At 46.5% G+C, this 19,498-nt stretch overlaps 1 protein-coding gene across 1 annotated transcript in view; it reads left to right on the top strand.

The window, feature by feature from the left end:
* GRIN2A (glutamate ionotropic receptor NMDA type subunit 2A) overlaps positions 1 to 19,498 on the top strand; it is a gene marked incomplete at both ends in the record, with an annotated part of 366,842 nt that overhangs the window by 195,639 nt on the left and 151,705 nt on the right. The window contains one exon of the mRNA XM_079798403.1: positions 15,573 to 16,165. Coding sequence (XP_079654529.1) covers positions 15,573 to 16,165 — 593 coding nt within the window. The remainder of the gene's footprint in view (positions 1 to 15,572; positions 16,166 to 19,498) is intronic.

The raw sequence follows: 19,498 nt of genomic DNA, 5'->3' as shown, positions 1-19,498 counted from the left end.
CAAATTAACTGCCATCTTGGTTGGGTTAATTTGCATACTCACCCTGATTGGCTGGTGGGCGTGGCTTGGGCATAGCGAAGGTGTGGTTGATTTGCATATTACTCTTTTATTAGGTAGGATTATTAGGTAGGATATATGCAACAGGAGCCAACGTTGGGTCAAGGAAAGGGAGCAAACAGGTTAAGATTGAAGAAGAGGAGGGTGCACATTGCCCAGTGGTGGCAAGCTAGGGCTTTAACATCCAACAAAATTAAAATGAACTCACTTTGACATTAATACTGCCTACTCCATGGGGTCGTGCTAATGATGAAACAAGATAATGTGGAAAAAGGACCGGTTTGCAATCATCAGTAGGTAGTGTGGGTCAGGCATGGTGCTGACAGATTTATGTACATGAGCTCAGCTGATCCACGGGGTGGGTGGCGATTGCTTTTCCTGTCTCAGGCGAAGGCTTGATGATGTTGAGTCAGTTTCTCAAGGCCGCAAGGCTAGCACGGGGCAGAACGGAGGCTTGAATGCAGATATGCCTCATCCCGCTATCTGTGTGCCTTCCACTGCATCAGTTCTCCTCCTGTCATCCTGCTGGGTCTGTGCTCTGGCAAAGCACTTGTACCATCCCGTCTGAGCATGTGGGAGGCCAGGAAGGGCCACGCCTGCTTGGGAGCCCTGTCTAGAGCAGACCGTGGTCACAGCCCCTCACGCAATAGGTTCTGCGAGGTCAGTGGGCGACTGTGGACCATGAGGCTGCTTGGGGACTTCAGCTACCCGGGAGGAGCAGGAAGATGTGGATGGCAGCGTGCTCCTACAGGCCCCCAGGAGTTCCTCCTCAAGGGACATGAGGTCCAAGGGCTCCCTAAGGACCTCCATCTCACCAAAGGGGCTAAAAGACTGAAGGAACCTAGATGAAGCAGCCCGCCAGCTGTAGGCCCTGCTTGCTTTATTTATTTATTCTGTCTTTATCATTGTGATAAAATAGACGTAAGGTTTACCATTGTAACCATATTAAAGTGTACAATTCAGCGGCATTCAGTACATCCGCAATGTCATGGAATCACTATCTGTTTCCCGAACCCCAAACAGAAACCCCATATCCGTTAGCAGTCACTCCCCATTCCTGTCATCACCAGCTCCGGGCACCCCCTGGTCTGCTCGCTGTATGCATTTGCCAGTTCTGGACGTGCCATATGCATGGAGCCAGGCAGTATGTGGCCTTTTGGCCTGGCTTCTATGCTGAGGGTGTGTAATTGGGAGGGGAAGGCAGAAAAGGGGCTTGGGAGTGAGGTGGAGTTTGGGGAAGGGAAGCAGTGTGTCCCGTGCTCACGGGAGCCCAGAGTCAGTGCTGACAGCACCCTGGACACGGGAGCTTGATGGAATCTGTCCCATTCCTGGGATTGGATAGGGAGGGTTAGCCTTTTCCTCTGGCACTGTTGGGTTCCTGAGTTCTGGAGGGCAGGTAGCAAGAGTTCAGATAGCAAGGAATGCCAGCCTAACCCCTGTGAATTCTTTGTTTCCCGCCTTCAGATCATGAATTTTTGGGTAGCAAAGGATTCCTGTGGTTCAGACACTCAGATTTGCCTCCTAGCTCCCTGCACCTCTCCCCCCCATCCATGCAGCGCTCACTTGCACCCCACCTTCCTAACTCCATGGATGTGCCCTGACTCAGCCACTCTTTCATTCATTCATTCCGTCACTCTGTCATACCTACCACCCTCTTCGTTCATTCGTTCGTTCATTCATTCCTCTGCTTACTTATGCCTCTAGCTAACATGTTCTGGGCTCCATCATGTACCAGGAGCTGGACTGAGTGCTGTTGCAGCAGAAATGCATTAGCATTAATCTAGTCGCATGGAGACAGATAATTAAACAGGCACTTAAAATACCTGGTGATGAGATTCACAGGAGAGGCCTGGACAGCGTGTACTGGGAGCACCGTGGGGGTGGATGGGGAGGAGGGACGAGAGGAGGCGGCCGTGCTCGTTTGTACCCAAAGAGCTGGCACGTTGGCCCCCCACTTTGTGTATCTCCGTGTCACTGATGCCCACCGCCCCTCCAGGTAACCAGTCCCCTGGGGCCATGTCAACGATGAAAACACGGAGGCTGGGAAAGACGCAGCCACTCCCTCGAGTGTGAAAGCTGCAGGGCCACACGCAGGAGAGAGGGAGGCTTTGCTCCCAGGGGAATCATTTCTCACCCGGCAGATGGGCGTGGGCACCTTCTGAATGATGGGCTACCCCCTCCCCCAAAATCGCTGGTTCCTGGGGGGCTCCAGCTTTCCCCCAGGACTGGGGTGGCTCACCCCAGAGCAGCCCCTCTTCCTTCCTTCCACGCAGTGCAGTGCCTTCTGACTCACAGCGCCTCCCAAGCACTTTGTCGGATAAGACAGTGCCGACAGGCTGTGACCTGCGGCTGTCGCAGCCCCAGAGGGGAGGCCCGATGGAAACTCACAGGTGAGGATTGCGGACAACAGACACGGTCTGTGTCACTCCCCACTCCTCCCTGGAAGAAAGAGCCCCCCTGGCGTCATGGCTGAAGGCTGCTGTGGGGTCAGACCCCGGGTCTGAACCTCTGCTCTGCCCAATGCTGCCCGGGACCGTGGCCATGCCACTGAGCCTCTCCAGTGTTGCTCCTCAAGCTTGGTCCCTGGACCAGCACAGACGTGCCACCTGGGAGCTTGTGGGCAGTGCTCCAGCCTGCACCCCCCGGTGGCCCCTGCTCCCTATGTTTATTAAAGCAACGAAGCACGTCCCCATAAGCCTCAACTTCCTCAACTGTAACATGGGAGCAGAAATGCTTCATTGGAAGGGCAGTGTGAGGACTAAATGCACTTGAAGCTCTTTGCTTGGCTGAGGAGCGGTTCTGGTTTGCTCAGCACTGAAGGGGTTGAATTTTTTTTCCTCCCTTAAAACATTTTTTTATTATGGGAAAATATATGTAGCATAAACATTACCATCTTGGCTGTTTTGGTGTACAGTTCAGTGATATTAAGTACTTCATACTGCTGTGCAACCAAGACCATCATCCATATTCAGAACTCTTTTCATCTTGCAAAACTGAAACTATACGAAGGGGTTGAGTTTTAACACTGAGTTGAATTGTCTGCCTGTCGGTCCTCGGCTCGTGCCCGGCACACAGTACAAGCTGCTCTGGAGCCTGGTGTCAGGTTGCTATTGGGACATGCCACAGGCACCTCCTCTGTTTGCATTGATGCTGTGCTGGTGGGCTGTCCTTCTTGGGTTTCACTGTTGTCATTGTGGTTCTTCCATGGTGACAACAGCCTAATTTCAGCTCCCGTGAGTGGAGCTCTTGGTATGTGCTGAGAGCAATCTCTGCATTATCGCAGTCCCACCAACCTCCCGAGAGTAGGGCCTAATGTTCCCTCCATTTAAAATGAGCAAGTGGTGTCTCCAAGATCTGAAGGATTTCGCCCAAGGTCCTGACATTAGTAAGAGTAAGAGCCAAGGCTTGAACCCTCTGTCTATTTGGCACCAACCTCTGGGCCTTTAAGAACATGAACACACAGACTCCCAAAGGGAGAAGCAGTTTTCTCCCCGGGCCCAGCTCTCAGAGCGGCTTGTAGACATTTCTTAGGGAAATGGGGCGTTTTGAAGAGGGCATTTGTACTCTGATGTTTACCACCAGGGCCTGCCCCCAGCAGGTGTTACGGGAACGCCAGAGACTCTCCTTTCTCCGAAAATAAAGCTGTCTCCCGCAGTTCCACAGCAGCCCCCCCCCCCACCCCCCGAGTGTGACAGCCAGAGATGGAGACGTAACGAACACGACCGGTTTGCTTTTTCTCCTCCCTGCAACAGTTTAATGACAAATGATTATTACTGGTGGCAACTGTCATGTCTTTCATCTGGGACTTGGTGGCTGTGGCTGTCAGGCGATGAGAAGAAACCAATCACGGCGGCATATTGAAGAAAAATCAACAATAAGAAAAGAATAAAGAGCTCATGCAGGAAGAGGGAGATATGTGGAGAGAGGCAGCTGTTCCAAGGAGAAAAGCATGGGTACAAAAAGGGAAGGATGGTGAAGGGAAACAAACCACTCTGTAGTTTGAATTCTTTTGATCTAAGTTTGGAAGGTGAGTGAGGAATGAATCACATTTTTTTTTCCCTAGCCTCAGTGGCACCAGGAATCTTTGGATGCCAGTGACAGAAAAGCGAATTCAAATTGGCTTAACCAAAAAGAGATGATTAATCGGGACATGCAATGACAGCATGGGTACTCGGCTTCAGGTGTGGCTTGAACACGGTGCTCAGCAAGGGTGTTCAAACGTGGTAACTCTCCAACTTTCAGCTTTGCCTTTGGCTTTGATGGTTGCCTTCTCAGGATGGAACATAGTGGTGCAGGATGGCTGCCAGAAACTCAAGTCTAACAATGAGAGAAACGGTCTTTTCCTAGTTGCTTTCTCCACAAATGCTGGGAGTCAGTCTGAATGGGCAAGGTTAGGACATGTTCCTACCCTTGAACTAATTGCTGACATTGTGGGGATTGGATGAGCCAATTGGCTTGACAGAGAGGGGGAAGGATGACTCCCAGAGGAAATTCACTATTATCAGTAAAGGAAGAAAGGATGATCAGTGGTCAGAATAACAAATGCCTATGATCTGGCTCAGGGAGGTTCACGCTTCTTGAAGAAAACGGATCTGAAAAAAAATGGCTCCAGGTGCACAGAGCAAGGCCAATGGCTCAGTTACAGTTGGAACTGACCAAACACACACACACAAAATAAAACATAACTACAGCAGCAGCAACAACAAATGATGCTCCTGTGTAGCCTCAGGTGATCTGTAATTGCTAACGACCCTGTTTGGAAGCCTAGAGTTAGATGCTCACCTGCGGTTTGACAGAGCACTTGGGTGAAGCCAGCTTCCGCCTTTGCTATGTCCTTGCATAGAAATAAGAGCCTCGATCTCAGCAGGTGTCCCTTCTTGGCCAGCCCTGCTAATGATCCAGAAAGCCGGGTTGGGGCCAAGAGCATCAATCATCGGCAGTTCTGATGGATGCAGAGGATGTTGGGCTGTTCTTGGTGTAGTCAAGAAATACATCTCCTCATACATTTGTGCGTTCTCTCCTCCAGCATTGTATGACTCACTGGAGGGAGAGCTTAGCTCTGGGTGATGAACTGAGAGAAAGTCTGGAATGCCCAGGTAGACGTGGGAGTTCCAGCCTTTCCATTAGAGGTCAGGGTACCAGTCGACTAACTGGCACAGCCGACAGTTACAAGCTTTACAGTATCTTCAATGTAGGCTGCCCTCTGGGCACAGATCAGATTCCAAAGGGAAGAACAGGGCTGGCTCACATGAAACCCCAACATGTTCCAAGTTCCAGGTCCCCTCCCAGCTCCCCTGCTGGGAGACACTAATCGTGCATCTAACAGAGGACTTGTTTGGAATGAAATTGACCTAGGAATTAAATCCAGACCCCCTTCCAGATCCACTGGACACTTGCTGTGTGATATAGCCTCTATTTACTGTCCTAACTCATCTCCCACCACTTTCCTTTAAATGACAGCTGTTTTGGCCTTCCTTCTGTTCCCTGAACTTGCTAAACCCTTTCCTACCTTTGCACACGCTGTTCTTCCTGCTTGGATGGCTCTCCTTACCCGCACCCCCCACCCTCAGCTTTTCTTGGCTGGCTTCTCCTTGGCATCCTTTTGATGAGTGCCAGTGCGGCCGACCGGGTGATCTAAAGCGGAGCTCCTGGGCTTTCCACGCCACTCCTGAACCATTGCTCACCTGCTTTCCTGGAAACTAGTCTATGTATTGATTTCCTTCTTCCTTGTCTATCTAATCCCCTAAGAACGGAACCTTCATAAAAGCAGGGACCTTTGCTTTGGTAGCCTTCTTCTCTAGATTCACTTCCCCTGAACAATGCCTGGCACATAACCAGAGTTTGTTAAATTCATTGAATAAATGAAAGGCAATCAGTAGCCTGGCCAGGTGGCTCAGTGGTTGACCAGGGGGTCGCGGTTCAATTCCTGGTCAGAGCACATGCCCAGGTTGTAGGCTTAATCCCCAATGTGTTGATGTTTCTTTCATTGATGTTTCTCTCTCTCTTTCCTTCTCCCTTCCTCTCTGAAATCAATATATATATATATATATATATATATATATATATATATATATATATATAAAGGCAATCAGGATATGAATGTTTCTTTATAGAGAAGCACAACTGGCAGATTAATTCAAATACATAAAGCACTAGTTTCCCTTTCTGCCCATTGGCAGCCTTGCAGACTCAGAATGCTACTCCTACTTACATTCCTAAGGAAGTGGCCTGGTGCCATGCACAGTTTTGAGGACTCAGAGGGGCCTGGTGCCCTGCCCTGTAGAATTCTAGTGTGAGGGGCAGGCAAGATGCGTGCCTCTCAGCAACTAGGCAACCACATGCAAGTCAGGGCTGGGGGATGGGAGGTAAAGACAAAGGTGCTGGAGATTCAGCAGGGTAGGAATAAGTAGGAAGTGGGACACTAAGGAGTCCATGATGGATGTGGTACTTGGCGCTTGATGGTCAAGGCTACCATCATCACCCCTATTAACATCAACTCAACCTGAACAAGCACCTCCTGTATGCCAAGTGCTTTATGTGCATCACCTCTGAAAATATGCACAGCGACCCGTTAAGCTCTGACGGTTAGTATTATTCCAGTTTTTCAGATGGGGAAACAGAGGCGTAAGTTAAATAACTCACTTGTGCTAAGAAGCAGGTCTCAGGCGGGCTGTCCGCAAAGCCCATGTCCCTCCTACAAACCCCTGTTCCTTGTAGAAAACATTTTGCACCTGATGGCTTCATGACACAGCAAAGAGAGCACCAAATTAGGAGGCGAGAGGCCCTGTGTCTCTTCGCACGGTACCACTGATTTGAAACAAGTCATCCAAGATTCTGGGGTGTCAGTTTTCTCACCTAGAAAATAGGGAAGCTGGACTAGCTCTACCATGTCTTGCTGTCCATCAGCCTATTCTGGGGAAAATATTAGTACATATTCTAGGGCTCCTTAATGGAGATTCTGATTCAGTGGGGGATGGTGTGGAGCTGAGAAATCTGTAAGCATAAAAAATTCCCCAACTGAGCTGATGCACAGCTACAGGGCTGGATACTGAAGGCTTAGATTAGTGTTTTCAACCCTGGCTGCACATTACACTCACTGAGGGAATAAAAAAAGTCCTGGACCCTGTCCCAGACCGACTGAATTGGCATCTTTAGGGATGAGGCTGGCAGGGGGAGGAGAGCATCGGCTTTAAAGTGTAAAGACTATTGAACTCTTGAAATGTGGCTAGTGTGATTGAGAAACCAAATATCCTATCTTATAAAAGAATAATATGCAGATTGATCATCACTGCAACACACAATATAGCTGCCCCCATGTGGTCAAAGATCCTGCCCCCATGTGGACACAAGATGGCCACCACAAGATGGCCAGCAGGAGAGGGCAGTTGGGAGGCACCCGGCCTGCAAGGGAGGGCAGTTGAGAGGGACCAGGCCTGCAAGGGAGGGCAGTTGGAGGCGATCAACCCTGCAGGGGAGGGCAGTTAGGGGTGACCAGGCCAGCAGAGGAGGGAAGTTGGGGACAAACAGGCTGGCAGCAGAGTGGTTAGGGGGTGATCAGGCTGGTAGGCAGAAGCGGTTAGGGGCAATCAGGAAGGCAGGCAGGCAAGCAGTTGGGAGCCAGCAGTCCTGGATTGTGAGAGGGATGTCCGACTGCCCGTTTAGGGATCCGACTGCCCACCGGGATTGGGCCTAAACGGGCAGTCGGACATCCCTCGAGGGGTCCCATATTGGAGAGGGTACAGGCTGGGCTGAGGGACAACCCCCCTCCGCGCACGAATTTCGTGCACTGGGCCTCTAGTTTAAATTTATATTTAAATAGTCATATGTGGCCAGTGGGTGCTGTGTTGGAAGCCCAGGCTCTGAGGTGGATAAAGGCTCCCTTCCTTGATCCCCAAATTGTAGAACTCTTCTTAGAAATTACCTTACTTAACACCCATCCCCTCCACTCTGTTCCAAGAGACTAGTGAACAGACTGAGTTAAGACTGGCGTTGCTCTCCTGGTTTCTGAATCAGATCATTCCAGCCACCTTGGATAGCTACCCTTGCTGGGAACCCAACAGTCACCAGGAACTTAAGATTACATTTCTCATTTGAAGAGAGAGGAGGAGAAAGCAGAACCAAGAGGGTTAGGCTATTTTAGAAGAATGCTAGCGGATTTGTTCCCAAGAGAAGCAAACTGGGGATAGAACATAAATCATAAAAAGGTCCAATGAATGGAGATTGACTGAAGTGGAATTCTGTGTTTGTGGGTGATGGAGCTGATGTGTTTTGGGGAGATGATGGACAGGGGAAAATATGAAGGCTTCCTTTGGTTTTCCTTCCAAGCACTCATTACTGGCTTCATTAGATCACTAATTCAGTTTGTTACATGTCTATGGAGTACCTGACCTCTCTCAGGTACTGAGATGGATGCTGAGCCCCAAACACTTGAATAGTCATGGGGTTGGTTTGTGTTTTTACTTTATCCTGAACGCTGTAGGAGCTGCTGAGAAAAACTAAGCAGGGGGACACAATGCTCCAATTTGAACATTAAAAAGAGCTCTGTTAGCGGTGTGGCAAGTGTGTGAGTCTGGGGTAGGGACTCCATAGTCTGAGAGAGAACTGCTGACAGTCTGAACATAAGCAGGTATAATAGAGAAAGGAAAAGAAATAAACCTGTGGGTGATGAAGAAGTAATCTGAGCTTGAGTGGTGGTTAACTGCAGTAGTAAATGTGGGAAGAGACCCATTCTTTTTTCCCGATAGGGAAAAAATGAAGGCTATACCATGAATCATGAAATGGTCCAATGAGTGGAGATTGCTTGGGATGAAATATTGTGTTTGTGGATGATGGAGCTGATATGTTTTTGGGAAATGGCACCTGAGGATGACTTCCCCCTCAGCCTCAGTCTCCTACATAAACTGATTGCCAATTGATTGGAGATCTTTGACATTTATTCTCATTTCTGGAGGTTTTCTTTTAATGAGTGGTGGTTATTCAACACACACACACACACACACACACACACACACACACACACACACGTTTCCTGTTCCGCATACCTGAAAACACGTTTTCCAGTAACGACGCATTCAGATTCTAGATTTTGATTGCCTGGTCTTGAATCCTGGCCCTTCCAACTCCAAGCTGTGTGAGTTTGGGCAAGTTATATTCTCACTACATATTGGATATGTCCAATTACTATTAGTTGTGATTTAACCATGATGATGGTGATGATGATGATGAGTAGGAGAAGGATGATGATGGTGAGTGACGATGATGATGATGTTGGTGGGGAATGATTATAATGATAGTGGTGGCGGATAATGATAATGAGGATGGATGGATATGGTAACGGATGATCATGATGGTGGGTGACAATGATGATGATGGTGGCGGATGACGATGATGATGATGGTGGTGGAGATGATGATGATGATGATAATGAGGGTGGGGGATGATTATGATGATGGTGGTGGAGGAGGAGGATGAGGAGGATGGGTGATGATGGGATAGAAATCCTCCAGTAGGACAGATTTAGCTTATATGTATGTGAGAATGCTTTTCATCTGAATCCTCAAGCTTATCAAGTTTGATACCTTTACTTTTTATCCCATCCATGGAAAGTGAAATGAAAATGTTTAAAAGCTCAGTTGATATACAATAAGAGTGGCAGAAAGTAAATCATGGCTCACCAAGGCAATCCTCTGGCAGGAGAAAGAAAATTCCCAAGGAGTTTCTCTTGATCTTTGCTGGGTCACCTGCATCATGATCCTTTTTCTTGGTACCCACCCTGGCAGGCAGAAGGAAAATAAGTTATAGAAATGGGGGCAGGGTTGACTCTGTTTCTCTTATGCTGCCTGGGAATGAGGCTTCTGCTCATCTATTTCCTCACCCAATATTTATTGGGCCCTTACTGTGTGGCAGACATTGTGCCAGGCTTTGAAGACACTAACTTGAATAACGTCCTGCCATTGAGATGAGTCAGAGAAAAACAAATAAATCAGTGTTGGAGTTCATATACTCAGGTCACAGAAATTCATTTCAATTGGACTGGTGTGGGCACAAGTGTTGGTGCTTTTAAATACCTTTCCAAGTGATTCTCTGTGCAGCCAGGAATGAGAGCTACTATTGTGTGTAAGGAAACATTGGATGGCATTTTGCAATAACAGCTATTGTCAGCTTGGAGCTACGTAGATTTAGGAAAATCATTTAACCTCTCCTCCTGTGTCCTTATGTTAAAAGCCATCCATGATTGTTACAACCACTCACAATACCTCATCTCTTGGGGACTTAGGATCAAAAAGAGATAATGGGTGTGGGTGCCCTTTATGGCCTTTGTGGAATGAGTGAAATGAAAGTTGGCATTAGGCTCTATTAAACATCAGACTTTGATACCCATGGAGTCAGGTCTGACCCTGAGCACCCAGCCTGGCTCTGGAACAACCTAGAACATTAGAGTGAGACCTCATGTGGGACTGAAGCACAGAGTTGAGAGCAGACACCCAGAATCCCACACCTCCCTGCCTCCCTCGCTTTGTGTTTGAAACAGTTTGTTCTGTGTTCTGCAGAGCAGTGAGCATGGGGAAAACTGCTTTTGCTTCAGAACCAAAGTGGGAGTCTGAAATCTGTTCCTCTCCCCCGGCTTCACGCTGCCGAGGAGGCTGGTGCCAGAGGTGGTCAGAGGCTGCTCTACAGAATCCGAAAAGGACAGGCTGGGCGGTGGCAGGAGGTTAAGTGCAGGAGGGGCAGCCTCTGCCATCCATGCAGGGAGCAGGAAGAATGGCCAGGGCCCTGAAAGAAAGGGCCATTTGGCATATCAGCTGCCAGGCCCTGGGAACACGGCCAAATTCCCCCATCACCTCCTGCCAGTCCATAAAACCACCTTAGAAAAATCCAGTGCTAAACGTGAGCCTCTTCAGTGCCTCGCTGTGCAATTATGTTTTGCAAATAACTCTTGAGTCCATCCCTCTGAGGGGATTACAATGCCTTTGGTCCACAATGGCTTTTGAAGTTTGTTTCAGATGTCAGAGGAAATGAAAGTGGGGTAAGGTAACTGCATGAGGTCCATGAAAGACACAAGTGATGGTTTCTCTCTAAAGCATTATTCATCACTGTGAGGAAAGACAGTTCCTTCTCCTCTTCACACAGCTTCCTTGGGCTCAGGGAGAGTGGGCTGGTTTGCAGGGGGAATGTAAGACCAGCATGCCAGTGGATCTGGAGAGACCAGTTTCTGAAATAGGATAAGGATCCCCTTAGGTTTCTGGGGTGTCCGTGTGGTCTAGAGGGCAGAGCACATAGAGAAGAACTCCCAAGCTTTAGGAAAATCACTTAACCTCTCCTCCTGTGTCCTTATGATAAAATCCATCCATGATAGTTACAACCACTCACAATACCTCATCTCTTGGGGACTTAGAATCAAAAAGAGATAATGGGTGTGGGTGCCCTTTATAGCCTTTGTGGAATGAATAAGTGAAATGAAAGTTGGCATAGATAGATGAGCCCATTACTTCTACCAGCTCATCCCATCGTCACAGCAACCCCATGAGGTTGTGCTCACAATTCCCATTTTATAGGCAAAGAAACTCAGATGCAGAAAGTTTAAGTGATTATCCATGGTCTCATGGCTAGTTAATGCAGTGCTAGGACTTGAACTGAGGTTTGATGGACCAGATCCCATGCTATTTCAACTACAAGGTTTGACTGGTGAGCATGCAGGGGGAGGCTAGAGAGACTAAATTTAATGTGACAGGTCTAGGGAGGCCATAGGTGACTGGTTATAGAGTAGAGAAGTAGATTGGTTAAAGCATCAGGCAGCCATGAATGGGGTGAGTTATTGAGATGCTCAAGTTCAGAGTGTGAATTACCTCCTTAGTGGAGGGGTTAGCATGAGTCCCTGATGTGAGACACTGAGATTCCTGGCCTATGGGGAAATAACAGTGACTTACATTTGTTGATCATTTGATATGTGGTGGGTACTGTACTGGAAGCTTCTATGCAACTCAATGAGGAAATACTATCGTTGCCAACAGCATGGTGCAGGGGTGAAAAGCTTGGCATCTTGAAGGCAGGTAAACCTGATTCACTGCCTGGGTAACCATGGAAAAGTCACTCTACTCTGAATCTATTTCTTCATTTCTAAAATGGGGATAATACCAGTTTAGGAAGTTGGTTGGGGGGTGGGATTAAAGGATAATCTCACCAAAAAAAGTGTAATTAGCCACATGACTGTCATATATAGTAAGCACTTCTGTCATGTTAGCTGGTGTAATTATTACCATTGCCATACCCATTGTGCAGGTGTGCAAACTGAGGCTTGGAAAGATTAAGTGCGTTTTCCCAAGGACACACAATTAGCATTGGTACCTGGGGGGTCTGACCCCAGAAGTTACACTGCTATTCTTCCAGGGAAAAGATCTTAGTGAGGATCACAAGAGAGTAACAGGAGTGATTGAACTTGGATTAAAGTATTGCAAGACAGGAGGGTGGGGATGCACAAGGCAATGAGTTTGCACATACTCTTCCCAGGTGGCCTGTGCCAAGCTCTTGGCCAACGAACTGCTATCCTTATAATTATCTTTCTCCTTCATAAAGTTCCCAATGCAGCCATGCCCTCCTCTCTATGTGGAGAACCAGATAAAACTGCATTTGCATACAATTCTGCCTTGTGCACAAAGCTGCTCCTGGGTACACTGGTCATGTCTAGCTCATAGTACATGGAGCAAGCGTGTTGGAGCATCCCACATAACCATCAACTCCTACATGTAACATGTTTGACCTTCACCTCCACCAATACCAATTATTCCAAGGAAGTTTGTGTGTGTGGGTTGTCTCTGAGACTTTTTTAAAAAAATTAGGTTCCAGCTGTGTCCTTAGCATATGTCCTCCTGAGAACTTTCTGAGATCCTTGTGTGCTCAGTGCAAGAAGATGCTGGTCCCATTGCCTTTTGCGGTCATACTGTAACTGGTAACTGGCTTCCTCAGAGGCATCTTTGCTCCTTATTACATTTCTTTTGTAATTAAGTTTGGAACTTTTCAGTCCCCTTCCAAGAGGCACATGACAGCACATAAGGTTGATGAATATAACTGCCTTCTGATTTCACTACTGTGCTCTCTTCTGTGGGTGGGTTCGTTATGTTGTTGCCTTTTTGGTATTTAATTGAGGTTCTATGGATACCTGTTGGGGCTTATAGGGCTCCTGTATCTCATTATAAATAAAGGACACACTAAATGTATTTTGGGTGTTTGATGGAGAAGGGGTTCCTCATGATAGTAGGGTGATGATATTGAAAGGTTTTAGTTTTTGGACATGACATTCAAGAGCCATACAAAACACAACCTCAGATACTGAATTCTTCCCTTTCACTTTATGTTTAAACCAAGGACAGTCTCCTTAGGCTTCATCCGCACATTCATCCACTCATGCATTTCCTCACCCTCCATTAGCTGATGTGTCATGTGCCAAGCCTTCTGCCAGGTTCTGGGGACAGAGAGATGAGGACAGCAGAATCTCTGCCCTTGAGTAATCCACAGTCCTGTTGAGGATGATTTAAAATGATTCATCAATCCAAGAATATTGGAATTCTCCAAAAGCTACTGTAAGAAAAAAGATAATGACCCAAAGTCTTTAAACCTGTTTCCCATTTTAATTGACTTAATTAGGTAAAATTCATAGAACCGTAACGTTGGAAGGGGCGCAGAAGGCATTTATTCCTGTTTTTATTTCTCTCCTTCTTCAGGCTACACTGCACTCAAATTATCCCCCTAACCCCTGCATTTTGGAAAAGGGGAGTATTTCGAAGAACTCTATCTTTTGGCCCATTCAGATAAAACTTTCTGTTCAGTGAGAGCCCACAGCAAAAATTATGCAGACTCGTTCAGAATTAAGATACACAAAGTATTGTTCTGAAAGATATGAATGGAGTTGTTATCTCTTAACACACACACACACACACACACACACACACACACACACACACACACACAACGGAGTCCCCATAATCGTACTTCCAAGTTTGTGGGAAGTGCACGTGGTAAATACAGAATGCAAAATGAAAACATGCATGGCTGCGGTACAACGAGGGCCCTTTGAGAATTCTTTTAGTTCCAGGAAGAAATACATCGCAGCATTGGTCAAATCCCGATTTGTTGTAACACAGAGGCATACCTTGCTTCATTGGCATCTTTGCACCCGGGGTTAAGATGATCTTCAGTGATCCCAAGAAGGCTGTGGTTTGTGTTGGAAAGGGTGCTGGACGTGGAATCAGAGCCTGAGTTTGGATACTCACTAGCTGCGACCATTTGGAGCCTATTTTCCCGCTGCTAACAATATACCAACCTCGGAGGACCCTCATGCAGCTTTGATGAGTTAAGGGGTGTGAAGGTAATTTGTAAATTGTACAACTGTATATATCACAGTTTGCCTTTTCCAAATGGAAACTTGTTCTCATGATTAGACCATAGACTTGGAGAGGTGTTAGGACTATTAGAAACCCCTTAACCCAACACAAGTTACCACCCCACTTTCCAGTATAAGAGCACCCAGCAGCTCCACCTCATGCTCGGAATAAGGTGTAAGCCTCTGAACATAACCCCCAAGGCCAAATGCGGTGGGGTTCCTGCCAAGCTCTTCAACATCATCTCATCTCCTCTATTTCACAAACCATAATGCATTTATCTGTACTTCCCGGCATAGTCAAGCTGTATTCTCAGGGCTCCTCTGACTCTAATATCCACCCGTTTCCCCTTTTCCACACCTGGATTCTCCTTCAGCATTCTCTCCTGCCTCTCTCAGCCCCCCAGTTTATGGAAGTTGCTCGTTCTCAAATTCCCAGCCGATCTATGAAGACAGAGGCAATGCCTGTGCCTGCCGTATGTATCATTTCTCCAAGCTGTTGCTGCACAGTTAGGTGCTCACTAAATATTTGTTGATCGACAGATAGATGTCCACCCAGCATTTATTACCCTCTATATTGCACAGGAGTCTAGATTTCAAGGGACAGAAATTCTACTACAATTGGCTCAAGTGAACATGGGAACTTGTTGGCTTATAAACCAACAGGTCCAGAGTAAATGGCGACGGGCATGGCCGGCTCCAGGTGGTCTAAGTGTCATGAAGAATTCGTCTCTATTTACTGATGTTGTTTTGTCTCTGATGGCCTCATTTCTCAGCTGTGAGCCTGGGGGCCAGAGAGAGTTCATTCTGTTGGAAGCATATGGACTCAAAGGGGCGCGGTGGATGGGATGAACTAGAGGAAAATGAGGAGAATGGATGATGAGATGACAAAAGTAACAGATGTTCCTCACTGTATCAGGGCGTGGGCTCCAACCTCAGGACTTCTCTCATCTTTGTATTTTCAGTATCTCTTCCAGGATGGGGCGTACAGTAGGTGGTCAGGAATGTTTGAGAATGAATAGATATGTGATTTATTTCCCCTCACTTCTAGGAAGGAGCTTCTGTTAACCTATAAAGACAGATGGTGCTGTATAAACTGCCTTCTGCCTCATCTTGTTTTTCTTTTTTTACCTGTTGGCAGGATCCGACGTCTACCTTCTTCCAATTTGGAGCGTCCATCCAGCAACAAGCCACGGTCATGATGAAGATCATGCAGGATTACGACTGGCATGTCTTCTCCCTGGTGACCACCATCTACCCTGGCTACAGGGACTTCATCAGCTTCATTAAGACCACAGTGGACAACAGCTTTGTGGGCTGGGACATGCAGAACGTGATCACCCTGGACACCTCCTTTGACGACGCAAAGACGCAAGTCCAGCTAAAGAAGATCCACTCTTCTGTCATCTTGCTCTACTGCTCCAAAGATGAGGCTGTCCTCATTCTGAGCGAGGCCCGCTCGCTGGGCCTCACCGGGTATGATTTCTTCTGGATTGTCCCCAGCTTGGTCTCTGGGAACACAGAACTCATCCCCAAAGAGTTTCCATCAGGACTCATTTCAGTTTCCTATGATGACTGGGACTACAGCCTGCAGGCGAGAGTAAGGGACGGCCTGGGCATCCTAACCACTGCCGCGTCTTCCATGTTGGAGAGCTTTTCCTACATCCCTGAGGCCAAGGCCAGCTGCTACGGGCAGACGGAGAAGCCGGAGGCCCCGCTGCACACCCTGCACCAGTAAGAGGCGGCGCTTTGCTTTGTCTCTCTCTGCCTGGGATCAGAGTTGTGTGTTTGTTGCTGTTGTTTGTTTGTTGAAGAGCAATACTCATTGCTGAAAATGTGCACTGAAAATCAGGAGTGTTGTGTATGTGCTCAGGGGATTATTTTGTTTGATTCTGCACTTCCTCTCTTCTCCTCTCCTTTTGTTTTTAAGTAACTTCGTATATTGTTTCCTGAAACTTAATTGTTTTACTTAACAATATTCCATGAAAACTTACACTTGAGATCTATCTGTCTATCCATCCATCAATTCTCTTATATAGATATACATTTCAAATACGTATGTGCATATATGTAGATATGTGTGTGTACATACATATGTATGAATATATAGATATATGTATATGCAGATATACATTTATAAACATACACATATGAAAGCCTGCATTCTTTGTAACTTACTCATTGCATTCTTCAATAGGAATATACCATGATTTATTTATCCAACCTTCATAATGATAGAAATTTAGGTTCTTTTAGTTTTGTTTTGTTTTTCATCAGAAACTAAACTGCAGTGCTAATCATCCTACGTGTCTCTTTATGCACATGTGCAAGTATTTCTCTAGGGTTGATTCCAAGAAGCAGAATTTGGGGGTCACAGAGCATGTGCATTTTAAAATTTAAGTGTCTACTGCCAGATTGTCCTACAAAGTAACTATATCAATTTATATTCACACCAGCCGTTTGTGAAATCACTTCCCTTCCCACATCCTCACCAACATGTTAACATTTGGAAAACTGCCCACAGTGGTGCTCCTAGTCCCTGGTTGAGTGTGTAGCTGAATTTCTCCCCTTCTTATGTCCTACATATTTCTATAGGGCATTGGAAATCTTGGCAAACACGCTTTTAAAGCTGCATTATATCCCATCACAAGGATGTATCATAATTTATATAACGACTCCCATTTTGGTGGACATTTAAGTTAAAAAGTATGTTTGGGAGAAGCATCATTGTTCTTTGTGGCCCATCATTATGACTCAGCTGTTGAGATTTAGAAGCATCACACTCATACATCCGTTTTGCATGCTTTTACCTGCTGTTTGCTGATTTAATCCATGTTCAACCCTCAGGTAATGAGCAGTGTGGCACTGTGATTAAGGAACTGGACTCTGGAGTCAGATTTGTCAGGGTTCAAATCTTGTGTCAACCACTTTCTATATGACTTGGACTTTTTACTTTTCTGGGCCTCAGTTTGTTGAAGAGCGATGATAATAGCACCTATTTTCTAGGCAGCGGTTCTCAACTTCATTATGCATGAGAACCACTAGGAGAGCTTGTTAAATCAGCTTGCTGGGCCCCATGCTTCGAGGCTCTCATTTAGAAGCTCTGGGGTGGATCCTAAGACTGTAATTCTAACGAGTGCCTGGGTGATGCGGATGCTGCTGGTCTGGGGGTCATGCATCGAGAACCAACGTTCTAGGTGTTTTGTGAGGATGAAATGAGGTGATGCATGAAAAGTGCTGCTTAGCATGAAAAGTGCCAGCACCGAGTAATGAGGGAATGACTGTCAGAGTGATCAGTGAGGTTTTTCTGGCCACCAGAAATGAGGGTCAGCAGACTAGTTTGGTTTATTACTAGCAGAGTAACGCATCTCTCTAAAAATGGTTCTGAAAGGTTTTAGGACTTTGAATCTGCTCCAGTTCAGGGATTATCTCTGGGCTGGGGCTGGAGGTGTGCATATGTTTGCACATGTGCATGTATGTACGTGTGTGTGTGTGTGTGTGTGTGTAATAGGTGCATAAAGTTGACATAATCCTGAACAACTCTTGAATTAAGAAATCATGGCCCTTTGAAATTTTCCCTTTCCCCCCCTCCTGCTTTTTAATGATCTTGTTTCTACATTGCCACTTTCAGCATTTTAAATAATCGTTCAAATAGCAGGAAGGAACTGGGGTAAATCCGTAGGAAACACGGGAGCCTCTCAGAGAGGCAGGATTGCTGTCAGCCCAAAGACAAGCGCTGGGCTGATGATCCTTACTCTTCATTACAAGAAGTGCCCTGCAGCTGGGATATTCAGAAATGTGTAATTTTGATGGAAACACAACCCAATTTTAGGGCAATTGAAATAAAATATATACAGGAAAAGGAATTTGAGAAGGATCATTGGCAACACATTCAGATCTCCTTCCAGTGACCACCCTGAATTCCATTCCTCAGAAAACAAATCCTACTGCTGTGAGCACTGCCGTGCTATTTCCAGGAGTCATGCTTTTGAGGGCGGCAATTTCGGAGCTGATGTTTCAGCCCCAGAGGAGGAATGCGTCAGGTGTGGTAGGTCATCATCTGCTGCCTGGTGTTTAATGAAACTTTTTTTCCATTTATGGAGCGCGGTGGTGCTCACTGAGTGTGTGGGGCCGGAATCCAGCACAAGCAAGCCCCTGACCACATTTCCTCATCATCACAGAGCTCCTAAGCATGCCCGGGAGAGTGACCCCTTTCCAAGGCAAGGTGAGCACTGGGGGCTTGAGAAAGCCCAACGAAGGCGGTTGTTAAGAAAAGGATTGAGGGGACTGTATCTTTCCATCCTCCAAAAATCACCCCTCCCATCCAATGGACCCTGTGCTAGGCCTGGTGTAACCTTGTCCCTCAGAGAATGTACAATCTGATGAGGACAGGAGAGATTTGTCTGAGACAAACTCAGATAACTAGATCTCTCTCTCTCTCTCTCTCTCTCTCTCTCTCTCTCTCTCTCTCAATATTGAAAAAAGAATACTATGGGAAAGTATGGAGTCCAATAAAATTCCCACCCTAGTACTTACCACAGAGAACAAAGGTTAACACGTCACATGTGTTTCACGGTTTTAAAAGAAATAACACATTACTGATAAGGTAGAAATCTTGATCATACCTCTGTCCCATCCTGCTTCTCTCCCTTCCTCTCCATGGGAGGGGAAACACTACAATAAACGTGGTGCCATTCAAATCCATGTACATTTGTTGTTGAAATATGTGCAACCTTAGACCCAATATAGTTCTTTCTTAGGTACCAGAATGGTATTTAAAGTGTTAGAATTTTCTTTACCTCAGCCTTATGGTTTCAAGATTGATCTATGAAGATACATAGAATTCAAGCCTGTTTCTCTCAGTTGCTGTTTTGTATTCTGTTGTAGAAGTTATTTAAGCATCTGTGATTTAATCACCCGCCTTGATGGACATTTGGTTGCCGGATGGCTGAAGGCAGAGAACAGAGTTGGACCCATCACTTGTTCACTGGAGCCCAGGCATCTAGAGTTAGGGGTTTTCACGCCAAGCTTTAAAAGTTACATTTCAATTGGATTCAAAAGTCTTCC

Source organism: Cnephaeus nilssonii (assembly GCF_951640355.1).
Source record: "Cnephaeus nilssonii genome assembly, chromosome: 2".
Lineage (NCBI taxonomy): Eukaryota > Metazoa > Chordata > Mammalia > Chiroptera > Vespertilionidae > Cnephaeus > Cnephaeus nilssonii.
The sequence above is the reverse complement of the archived record's forward strand: the minus strand, read 5'-3'. Positions and strand labels throughout refer to the sequence as shown.